We start from the raw sequence: 12417 nt of genomic DNA on the forward strand, positions 1-12417 counted from the left end.
AAAATTGCACGACGAAAATGTTCATCGCGTAAAGTCAGCAAGAAAAAGCAGGGTAGTTTTTTTTGGCGTGAAAAACTTGCGCGATGAAAAGGGGACATTTGCATGACCAAGGATTCGTCGCTCAAGTTCCTGTCAGTTGTGACCATTCACTACAGGTGAATAAGAGGAATCAATACTGCATTTAATACAAATGTTTGCGCGACAAAGCCTTCATCGCGTAAATGCCCTAACCTTCCTATAAATATGCGCTTCTGCTGTCTTTATTCTTCACAATTCTGTTCTCTTTATTCTTCAAGAACAGATGGAGGACAAAAATAAGGATCAGAGCATGCATGTCGCCAACCCAAATGATTTGAGGCAACATTTTGAGTTCGCACATACGATTGCTATAGCCATAGGGAATAATTGTCCCACTGCTGAGTGGCGTTCTTGGAAAGATGTGCCTGTGAATATGAAGAAGGCTATGATGGATGAACTATTAGGAAGTATATTGTTGATGGATCAATAATTAAGTTTGTGAAATTTTTAGTTATATGTTGGAATTAATTATTTGCACATATGTGTAACAATGTAAGTATAATGTTGATGATGATACGAACGAACAGTTGATGAAGTTGATGGACGATGCATTGGAAAGAGGTTACAATCGGTGGCGTTATGAAGTCTTGCGGAATGGACCAGAACCATCGAAATAATAGTTTTAAATTTATGTTTTTTATGACAATATTTAAATTTGAGGTTTTTTTTTTATAAGTTATGCATTTGGACTTAATTAGGTTTTAATTCCTGTTTGGTTTTTTTATTGAGGCCTAATGTAAGCACCCTATCCTCCGTTTGTATGTGTTTTCAATCTTGGTACTTATGCTCAAAATAATTTTATGGATTTAGGCATTAATTATTTATAGAATAAATATTTAAGATATTAATTATTTATAGAATAAATATTTAAAGTATTACTTATTTTTAGAATAAATATTTAATTGAATATTTGTTTGTAAACTTTATAATTACAATCATTTCATTCGTCGCTAAATATATTGCGCGATGCTATGCTCTTCGCATAAGATTACTTTGCGTGACGAATAGCAAGTGTTTGTCACGCAAAGTACGGTCATATTGTGTTCAAACCTTCCCATTTATTGTGCATTTATGACGCATTTTGTGCGACGAACATAGAGATTTGTGCAACTAATGGGTTCATCGCACAAAGGTATCCTAGTGCTATATAAACGCAGTTTCAGAACCCTAGTTTTCAAAAAAATTTGTTTAAAAAGGAATGGCCGATTATGGAGAAGGTTATGGCAAAAAGAAACTTGTAGTGCAATCAGAGAGATATCGACGGAAGTAAGTGCCGTACTTTGGAGGTAAAAATATGGTTGAGGCGTACGCCGAATTTGTGCATGACATTGGAAATTTGGTGCGGAGGATTGTTCTGCCGAGTATGAGTCTTGGAAAATGGTCCCTGAGGAGTTGAAGAAGTCCATGGTACGGGAGTTATCGGTAAGTTTGTAGTAAATAATGAACAATTATTTTTGTTAAAACGTAATATTTTTTAAATTACTAATTTATTGTTATTGGCATTATTGTAGGTTCATTAGGATGTTGATCAAACTAATGAGAAGCAACGGATTTATGTGAATGGGCTTTTCAAGCAGAGTTTCCGACGGTGGAAGTTTGATGTGTTGCAGGCGAATGAGGATTGAAGTTGAAGAGAGTTTATGGATGAATAGGGATGTGATAAAGCCATAAGGGATCTTGCATTTTTTTCCATGAAACCGAATGACAAAAAAGAGTTTTTAAAGTTTGTATTGTCTGTAAAGTTTCCTGATGGGTATGTTTCTAATATCGCGTGTTGCATGAATGTTGATGAAGGTAAATTTGTTGGACTAAAGAGCCATGACTGCTATGTGTTTATGCAACGCCTACTTCCTGTTGGTATTCGACACCTATTGTCGAAAGATGTAGTGAAGCCAATCATGTTGTTGTCCAGATTTTTTTTCCTAACTGACGGCAAGAACGTTGCAAAAGACGGACGTTAATCAGTTGCGCCATGACATTGTCCAAGTCCTATGTAAGTTTAAGATGATATTCCCTCCAGCTTTCTTCACAAGTATGATCCATGTGATGGTTCACTTGCCCGAAGAGGCATTGCTTGCTGGTCCTGTCAACTATTGCTAGATGTATCCAATAAAAAGGTATATAATCCTCATCATTTATTTATGCATCATTAGCCCATGCTTACTAATGTGTATCTTATCATTTTATTTTGGCAAGCTTCTCAGGGTGCTGAAAAAAAGTGTACACAATAGGGCAAAGCCCGAATGATCAATTATAGAGGCTTGGGTTCAATATGAGTCACTTACTTTTTGTGGAATGTATTTAAAAGATGTGGAGACGACTTTCAATCGTCCTTAGCGCAATAATGATGGGGGTGTGAGAAAGGAGAAACTTTCTATTTTTGCCCAAAGCGCACAACCATTTGGAGATCCAGTACGAGGCGAGTCGTTTTCCAAAAATGACATAAAGGTAGTGAATTGGTTCGTACTGAACAATTGTGACGAGATAATGGCATACTTAAATGACATGTATGTTTTTGTATAATATTAGGTGAATAAATTGAAAGCATCGAATTCCTCCACTTACATTGAAGTGTTATATAACTTGGCGTTCGACTTAATTATCGCTGAATTGTTCTCGGGTTGGCAAGTTAACGGCGTTAAGTTTTTGGGGACTGGACGAGATGACAAGTTATGTATGCAAAACAGTGGTGTCCATGTCCCAGGTGGAGGTGAAAGTATAGACATTGATTTCTATGGTAAACTAACAATTGTCGTGCAGTTGCTTTACAAAGACCGATACCAAGTGAGCATGTTTAAGTGTCGATGGTTTGATACAAACCCAAATAGGCAGGGAAGTGTTAAAATTAACCATGGCTTACTATCTGTGAACATTAACAGAACTTGGTACGATGACAACCTTTACATTTTGGCAAACATGGCAAAACAGATTGTGTATCTAGATGACCCTAAAGCCGGGAGAGGTTGGAAAGTTGTTCAGAAGATGGATCAGAGAAACGTGTATGCTATAGTAGAACAAGACCCAACTGACGACGACGTCGACAAAGTCGCTGACCAACGTTTAGAATCTTCAATGGAAAATGATGCGGAAACACTTCGAGATACAACTCTTATCCAAGAACAGTTTTAGATACAAGGAGTATCTTCAATCGAAATACTGATTTAGTAAATTACAATTGACCTCGGTGATCTTCCGTGATACGATGTTGCAGTGGGCCCGAACGACGACGATAACTTAGTTATCGAAAAGGAGGATTGGGATACCGAAAATGTGGTAGTGACGATAGCGAAAGTTATATATTATAGTTCAGATGCTAAATAATGCAATTTATTTGCGACTTGCCATGTAAAACATAGTAAATGAATTTTTTTTTGTAATTTAATTATCTTATGTCATAAATAAATTGGTTTTATTTGAATAAATATAAATTTTTAAAAATTTACCTGGATAAATTAAATTTTCAGCTCATTGCGCGACAAACAAAATATTATTCGTAGTGCGAATGGCATTTCCGCGACAATTAATGACTCTTTGTCACGCAATGTGCTGAAAATTTGGAGTGCATGAAAATAATTTTGTGAAAATTTAAATTTATTTCAGGACGAATATCTTTTGTTCGTCGCACAATAACCTCGGGATTAAACTGAAATCACAAACACTTGCCCACTTTCCCCTCACCTCTCCTCTCTGTAAACTCTCCCTCTATTGACCATCTCCCTCAACTCTCCCTCGCACTCTCTTCCTCCTCCGGCAACCCTCTCTCTTCCACCTCCGACATCGCTTTCCCTCTGTGGTAAATTTCATGAAACTTAACTCTACTCAAATTAGGAATTAGGGTTCTAATGTTTTGAATAATTTCTTTGATTTGATGATTGCTTTGAATTAAGGTTTAGAACTAGGGTTCTAATCTGACCAGGAAGAATGGGTCTAAAACACACATGCAAACACAAAGTGAAGTTTAAAACTCCAATTAAGAAAAAAATTTAAAAATACTCAATTCAAGTCATAAAACCCTAACTTCAGGAAACCCTTAATTCAAAATTCCAAACAATAACATATGTAACAACCCGTCCCGATTTTAATCCGAACGAAAGAAGTATTTCGTGAAATTGCATCTTAAACTAGATCTTTTCCTTTAAAATTGTTTTTGGGTGTTAAATGGTGTGCCCAAGGGGCCCACCGTTGATCTTTGTCCCCCCAGTCCCTCTTCCCTTTTTCCTTTTCGACCTGTGCGTCCTCACTCTCCCTTATTTCTCCCGCTCTTTTTCTTCCCTTTCTCTCTCTTTCTTTATTTCTATCTCAGTTCTCTCTCCCCTAGCAAGTCTTTTCTCTCCCTTCTTCCATAGCTAGCACCGAGATGGTGCTTTGGAGACAACCACCAGATGTCACCCTCACATGTGGGATGTTCCTCATCCCTCTTAGACTCTCACTTCAATCTCTCAACTCTGCAACTGCATCACCGCGGCTGAGCCACCTTGTTCGACAGCGATTATCGATTCCCTGGCGTGAGAGTAAGGTTCTAGACCTTTGAATTAATCCTTCCTTCATCTCTAGTTGTTGACTAAACTTTTGTACACGTTTTAGATGTCAAACCACGAAGAAACCACCTCGGTGGAGTTTCTCCACGTTTTTCGGCAAGGAGCACCACCCATTTCGAGGCAATTTTCGGCCAAACCACAGCGAGTTGGCTGACGTGCAAGGTATCAATCTCTGCGTCTCGCTAAGTACTACAACTTTCCTTTTGTTTCATCCAATTTCGTTGAGTATTGAAGAAGTTATATCCATTTGAATCTTCCGGCGACCTCCGTGGCTTTCAAGGCATTTTCCGGCCAAACCACGGCTAGTTAGACATCGTGCGAGGTACCATTCTCTTCGTCTCTTCGAGAGCTATGGTTTCCGTTTTGAATCATTTGATTTCATTGAGTATTGACAAAGTTATGAATGTTTAAAGTTAGGGAAGTTTCCGGCCAATTTCCAGCATTCTTTCACCCAATTTCTTTTTCGTTAAAGTTCCCTTAATTTAATGAATGTTTTTGAAACGGTGCATCTTACTCGGACCAAAATATTCCAGGCAATGAACAGAATAGAAGGCACTGAAGAGACACAGAACAGTAACTGGGGAACTAATTTAAGCAACAGCATCCCTTTAACCAAAAGGTGCAAAATACCTAAGCTTACATAGCAGTCACAACATTTCTTCTGAAAAAAATAAACACATGGAAATTTCTGAAGTTGAATTTTGGGTCAATTATCTTTTCTTTTTACCATAAGGGGCAACAAGTACCAGACGACACACATTACCTCTCACTTCCCCTTTTCTGAAAATATGAACTTGGATCACACTTTGCTTCACAAACTCAAAAACTATGGTGTCCCCAAGTGAAATTTGGTTGGCTTTACCGCATTCTCTCCAACCTGTTGACAGATTCAAATAATCGAAACGATCAGTGTAATGGGTTCTGAGTCGAACAAACCATGATCTTCCATCTGGATCTTGAAGTGTTACGGAATCCTTGTCCGTGAGGCCTTCATCTAAGGCTAGTTGCTTTGGAATCCTCTGCAATTTGGAACATCTATGGATAAATTTGCTTGAAACTTGACCACGAAACTAAAAACTAAAAACATATTCGTGCTAGAGGATTTTTCATGTAAACGATTCATAATCTTAGTGCTCACGCCTCAAACTAATAATATAGTGCACCCCCAAGAAGTTGAATTTTGAGGAAATATTTTTGAATATGATTTTCCAATAAACTTCCACAATGCAACTTAACTACTATATTTCATCTTCATGGATAATATTTAGAGAACTTTAACGAAAAGCTTACGGTACTGTTCATTTTAATGAAAAAGTATATTTTTACACTAAAAAGTCAATCATATTACTCTTCACTTTACCATTTATCTGAGTCATTGAAAGATATTCCAAGGATCTCTATCACTGTTTTCCAATTACAATCGCGGAAAATTTTCAGAAACATAAATTGACTTTGGAAATAGGTGTCAAGGTACTCACCACATTATATAGACGATTCCGATGGTTTAAGAAGTGTAGAAAACATGGATTCTCTGTTTCCAACAGGATGGATGCTGTTGATGTATCTTCAACATAATTACTTACTGGTCTCTTTCGAGATTTGAGATGATCGCCTATACAATCAAAATTCGAGACACAATTTAAGACGAAAGGAGTGACAAAAAATAATGTTAGAGATCACTAATACAAATCTTTCCTAGATGCAGAGAAGTAAAATAGTGCAAAACTTACAACTCCAGCTAGAAAATATCATTTGCTTTTCACGGTCTTGGCTGTAGTTTACAGTGTCAATGTCAACAACTTCAGCTTTTACGTTTTCAGTGTCAATGTCGACAACTTCAACTTTTCTTCTAGCTTGATTTCCTTTATTCATCTTGGCTACTTCGACATCTTTCTCACATGCACTTCTATCATAGATTTTGACATTAAACTTTGATACGCCGTCATAAATAAAAACCAAAAAATCCCCAGCTTCTAAAAGATGGTCCTTCACAAAACCCTGCCAACCATCATGGAAGAACAAGCCATTCTCCCTCTCTTCCAATTCCACAGTCCTCCGAATTCCAGTCGGGCCTTTAAGATCACATTTGCAAAGTGATCGTCCATTGAAGTTCTTCATAATAAACGCAGGCGGTACACGCTACAAATTTTAGTAATTTCTTTAAAATCCAAAAGACCATGTCATATAGATTCTAAAAGCCATAAAACCAAGCAAGAAATGTCAATAGCTAGTTAGACTATGCGAGATCAAGCAAGAAAAAATTCGCGGTAACCAGAATTTAAATTGTATAAAATGGTGATTAATACTAATACAAAAGGAATAGTGCTCCGGTGTTGCAAATAACAACAAATTCTTATCTCACAAAGTAGGATCGGCAAACAACAAAAAAACTTTATCCACTAAGTAGAGTCCGCTATATGACTGTATTCGGTTTTGCAAACATTCAGAATAAAAGCAAATTTCAAAACTATAAAAGGAACATCAAAACCTAAGAATTCTGCTATAAAATAAGCGGACTGACACATAACCATAATCCTGATGGAGAATATATCGATGAAACATGGTTTCTATGGCTTTCTAGCCATTTGAAGAGTATAAAGGAAGCTAAGGAAGAGGAGGATGTGGATGTTACCAGACCCTGAGAGGTGTCACCGGCGAGGATCTTGATAAAAGATGGTTTCTTTGGCTTTCTAGCCATTTCAACCAACTGGTTGTCAAAGATTCAAGCTAGCTGCTGCGCTCAGTTTTTAGAAAGAGTTCACGAGAACTTCGGTAAAATAAAAAATAAAAGAACAAAACAAAAGAAGAGTTCACCAAATAACTTTTTCTGGTTCGCTTTGGTATAGGTCATGTCACGAAGAGACGAGACCCTGCAGCAATTTATTGCTTTTTGTACTTCTCGTCAGCTCATTTTGCATTGATGCTCTTCTGTCTTAAACCCTATTGACATGTGACACGCATAACTGGTGGTTTTTTTTTTTTTTTTAGTTAAACTAGAAACTTTCATTAAATATAAAAACTATTACATGATCTAGAAAATTTAAGGGCAGTCCCAATCCAAGGCACAGTCGAAACGGATATACAATATAAAAATCCAAAAAGAGCAAGCTTATAATAACAAAAACTTTAGATCTGGAATACTGCTGACTCCACCACAGGTCTATAGAAGTAGAGCCGCCATCGTCGATCCGCCACTACCGCCAGGAGAAAGAACCCAAGAACAAGCTGGATGAACGGAAAATGGGAGTGAGCAAGTCACCCGTGCAAAAGCGCTCCCATAATCTTAACAAATAGTGCTAAAAGCAGCACTTTAACGACCACCCAACACCAAAGTGTGCTGCCAATCGGAGACACGCAATAGATTGAGTCGTGAAGGTTGACGATGAAGAACTAACAACAGAGAGAAGCAACGGAGGAAGAAAAGAGCATAAAAGTCCAGATATGAGACAAACTCAAGAAGATTGAGACAAGCTTAAATTTATTACTAGAACCGTACGGTTCGGTTCACATCGGTTTGTATTCGGTTCTTACCTATTTACAGTTCTGAATATTAAATTATTTAAACACCAAATCATCATGCATTCAAATACATCTCCTAAAACTGATTCTATAAAGTTGCAACAAATCCAACACCAGTGACCACTGGCAAGTTCCAACAGAACATACCTACAAGAAGTAATCGTTGGAACTGATAAGACCCAAAAGTGAAAATGACAGCATTCGCATCCTCCACCATCTGATCTGTGTAGCCTCTTTGACTTGTCAATTGCTTCACGTTCACCCAGCCTTTCACAATCTACATAAAAATAAACTCAGTATTACCAATTACCTCATTGAACGAAAGTACCATCCAACCAAAGGGAAATGCAAGACTTCAAATCTATGGCGTGTAAATGACGACAATAATGGTAAACATAAGCTAGGAGTCCCAAAGGAAGCGACTTTTTTTATTTTAGGTCACAATTACACATAATTGACAGTAAGCACAAAACAACACAACATTGCTAATGCTTTAAACCGACCCGCCAATTGCGAAAAAATTCCAAGTCATTTCCAATATCATCAAATTACTGATTTTTCTCACAACCGACAATAGAACAGTGAACTATATATTTATACCTGATCAATGCGACCAATAACCTCTTCTCTCTTCGCAGCCTCGTCTTTATTCTCATAAAGCCCCAAATCAATCAAGAACTACCAAAATCAATACAAAACAGTGAACTATATATCTAGGGATGGAAAAAAATCCCAAAAATCCCAAACCGAACCGAAAAATTTCCAAAACCAAACCGAAATTCCCGAAAATTTCGGTACGGGAATCGGTCACTAGTTTTTGGGATTTCGGTAATCCCAAACCCCCAAAATATATATATATATATATATATATATATATATATATTATTTAATTTTTAAATATATATTTAGAATTTTAATAGCCGTTGGATTGTGTTGAGATTTAATCTCAACCATTGCATATAAATTGTGTATGATTTATCCTTCCTGGTGTAAATGTATATATGTATGTCTGTGTGTGCATGGGAAACACGAAAAAGTTTGGCGTTTGGCATTTGGCATTGTAAATGACTAGGACAGATAAGCAGGGGAAGGAGGAGTGAAATGCACGCTAATGACTAATGGGAATTTTGATGCTCAGGTCCTCCATGAAATTTAATCTGTGCACATATTAAATTGTAAGTTACAGATTAAATTTATTTTTATTGCAACATATTGGTTTGGTTGTATACTTGTAACTTACAATGGCCTATGAAATTTATTAAGAAAATTTAGTCTGCAATAGATTGGCAGCCCAATATAAAAGGTTGAATTTTAGCCCAAAACATAATATGTCAAATTTTAGTCCAAAAGCCCAAAATCATTTCGGAATTCCCGATTTGCCCCGAAATACCGAAATTATTTCAAGATTCCCGAAAATTAGGATTCCCAAAAAATTAGTTTGGGATCGGTATTAGATTTGGGATTCCCGAAAATTGCGGTTTGGGAATCGGGACACGGGTTTCAGTTCGGTATCCCATACCGAATCACCCCTATATATATCTAGAGAATTGGACACTAAAACAGTGAACTATATATCTACCAAAATCATAAAGCCCCGAATCAATCAAAAACTACCAAGATCGATCGAGTCTAGAAACTTAGCATCATCAAACTTTGTCACAAGAGAATTGGACACTATCACACAACAGAAATTCCCAATTGATTCAACCTTTGATTCTGCTACATCACTACTTAACTAACAAAACATATGAAGCTCGAAACAAAATAGCAGTAAAAAAACAACAAATTGCAACCGAGCAAGTTCACAATCAAAAACAAGGAAACTTACGTAATCCAAGGAGGGAGGACGGAGGACGAAGATTTATGAGTTGTCATGGATGAGGGATGATGAGGGCCGTCACAGAGAGTTGAGGTTGTGAGCTGCCTAAGGAATCGCACAAATTCTGGATGAGAGGTTGTGAGTAGGTGGTCGATTGTGTGAAATGAGGGGGTTTGATGTGAGGCCATGAGACGTGAGTGAGGTGAGGGTGAGGTGGGTGAACCCTAATTGGGATGAGATCCCCTGCTTTTCAATTTGGTGAAACTAATTTTTTAACCTATTATACCATGACATGTGTGTGTATATATAATTAATTAATTTATTATTAATAAAATGGTTCGGTTCCGTTTCGGCCGGTTCTTGTTCATTCGAAACCAAAACCGGAACCAGTTTGAACGATCCGGTTCGGTTTTTTACTCAAAGTCGACTTTTCCAGTCAACACAGTTTTTTTTGTTTTTTTTTTCATATGGTTCGATGTGGTTTTGTGGTTTGATGGTTTTTATGCCCACCCCTAGCAGGGGTCGCCTGTCAACCCCAACCAAATGAAGGAGTCGACGACGAAAAGGGAATTGGGGGTTGTCCTAGGTGAGAGAAAAAAATTCTAGAGATAGAAATTTTTTAGGCCTGGTTTTGCATAACTACAATATAGTCTAATAATATTGTTCATTAATATTTATAAGCTTTTACGCTAATAAATGATACATTCGATATCAAATTATTATGATTGACACATTTATTTTTGTCCAAAACTTTCACCCTTATTTTTTCTTAAGCTAATGCTAGAGAGACTAAAATTTTAAATTAAACTTTCAAACTAAATAATGTGTCACCAATAGGAAATAACCACGTTAATCTATACTTAACAATCCAATCATCAACAACCATATTATTTAGTTTAAAAATTTAATCTTCCTACCATTATCCTTTTTCTTGTGTAATTTAGAACTTCATTTGAATCCAACTTTATATGAAACTCAAATTACAACATTTTACCTCATGAAACTCAATTTTTGTATGGCTTACTCACATTCCGACAATTCTGTTGAGAAGTTCATCAAATCGCTGATATGCATGGTTGAGGCCTACTTATTTCTGTTGTAGTTGCCATGTTGGCTTATTTGAAATCATAATAACCTTTTTTTTTATTCTCTATAAATTATTTTTGATATTTCTTTTTTTTTTTTTTTGAAACTAGAAAAATGCATAAATTCCCAACTCTTCCTTCGTTCCCTATATCACCGCCGCACCTCTTATCCAAAGGTGCAATCACAATTAAAATAAGTGGGTCTTAACCCTTTCAACAACAACCGACAAAAACAAAAGAAAACAAAAACAAAAACAAAACAACAAAAAAAAACACCTAACTTAACCGATTTTTTAACAAAATTAACAAAATGTGAGAAAATAATTCAAAATAAAGCTTTGGAGGGCAAATTGGTGCAATTTGAGTTTTAAAGAATAAAGTGAGATTAAAATAAAGTTTTAAAGGATATAATACATTTTTAGCGAGAAAATTGTAAGATTGGTCCCTCAACTTTAACCTAATTGGAGAAATAATTTCTCAACTAATATATATGACCATTAGTCTCTTAACTTATCAAAACGTGCATTTATGGTTCTTTTTTTCAATTTCATCAGAACTTCCGTCAAAACCAGTCATGTTATGAGAATTATTGTTCCAATGGAGTTAAAATTGAAGACCATCTTTCCAATTGAATTAAAATCTATAGAGCCTCGCTACAATTTCCTCTTTTTAGTACATGTCTAGGTATGTGATACACGTATCCCCTTTTCGTAAATAAAACACATATTTTCAACATGAAACACACTTGGCGTGTTTACTAAACCGGAATGGAGGTAGAAGAATGGGAATTGAATTCTTTCCCAACTGATTCCGGCGTTTACTAAATTTTGGGGATGAAAATATTCGTGGGCTCCACCCAAAATCAGTAATCAGATTCCTAATATTGCTGGAATCCAATTACTAACTCGGAGGAGGTATTTGAATTCCGGAAGAAGGCCAACTTCTGGAATCAGACTTCTCTACCGAAATTAGCATGCCCCATCACGATTCAACCATGAAAAGCACACTCATCCCCACCCCTTAATCAACTCACACCACCGCACCACCTCCTAGACTGCCAAGCCCCAACAGTTCTACCAACAAACTCTCGACAGCCGCAGATCCAATTCCAGTTGTGGAGAGACAGATGCAGAGGAGTATATAGATAAAAGCAAACCTTATGATTTGCATATTGAGAATCGAATTGGAAAAATGGGAACTTGACTTACAGTTTGGTTTTTTTCCTAATTCGATTGCAGACATTTTTACAGATAGCATTGAGCGGCTGACAAGGGGTTGAGAAATCCAAGAATGGCTGCCAACAAGGAGTTCATCGTTTACAACTCGATGACCCGACAAAAGGAGAGTAAAGAACAAGGTCAGGAGATGATGGCAAAAA

The 12417-nt window shown here is 36.7% G+C and overlaps 1 protein-coding gene across 8 annotated transcripts; it reads right to left on the minus strand.

Moving 5' to 3' along the window:
- Nucleotides 1-5190: 5190 nt before the first annotated feature.
- Nucleotides 5191-10184, minus strand: LOC103430137 (B3 domain-containing protein At4g01580-like). Of its 8 annotated transcripts, XM_070808790.1 has the most exons (7): nt 9964-10184; nt 8736-8813; nt 8283-8412; nt 7249-7953; nt 6347-6755; nt 6095-6228; nt 5191-5635 (listed from the first exon to the last, which is right to left on the minus strand). In XM_070808790.1, exons 4-7 carry the CDS (start codon nt 7312-7314, stop codon nt 5327-5329), a joined length of 918 nt encoding a protein of 305 aa, XP_070664891.1. In that variant the 5' UTR covers nt 7315-7953; nt 8283-8412; nt 8736-8813; nt 9964-10184; the 3' UTR covers nt 5191-5326. The 8 variants fall into 8 exon arrangements, with proteins under 8 accessions (XP_070664891.1, XP_070664892.1, XP_008366490.2 ...); XM_070808791.1 differs by lacking the exon at nt 8736-8813 and having other exon boundaries at nt 7254-7953; XM_008368268.4 differs by lacking the exon at nt 8736-8813 and having other exon boundaries at nt 6347-6728.
- Nucleotides 10185-12417: the final 2233 nt, after the last annotated feature.

The sequence above is a fragment of the Malus domestica genome, chromosome 11 (assembly GCF_042453785.1).
Source record: "Malus domestica chromosome 11, GDT2T_hap1".
Taxonomy (NCBI): Eukaryota; Viridiplantae; Streptophyta; class Magnoliopsida; order Rosales; family Rosaceae; genus Malus; species Malus domestica.

Coding starts and splice junctions, on each gene's coding strand:
- LOC103430137 (XM_070808789.1), bottom strand. CDS start 7,314: ATGGCTAGAAAGCCAAAGAAACCATCTTTTATCAAGATCCTCGCCGGT. Junction 6,229..6,346: donor GATATTTTCTAGCTGGAGTT/GTAAGTTTTGCA, acceptor TTGATTGTATAG/GCGATCATCTCAAATCTCGA. Junction 5,636..6,094: donor GGAATCGTCTATATAATGTG/GTGAGTACCTTG, acceptor TCCAAATTGCAG/AGGATTCCAAAGCAACTAGC.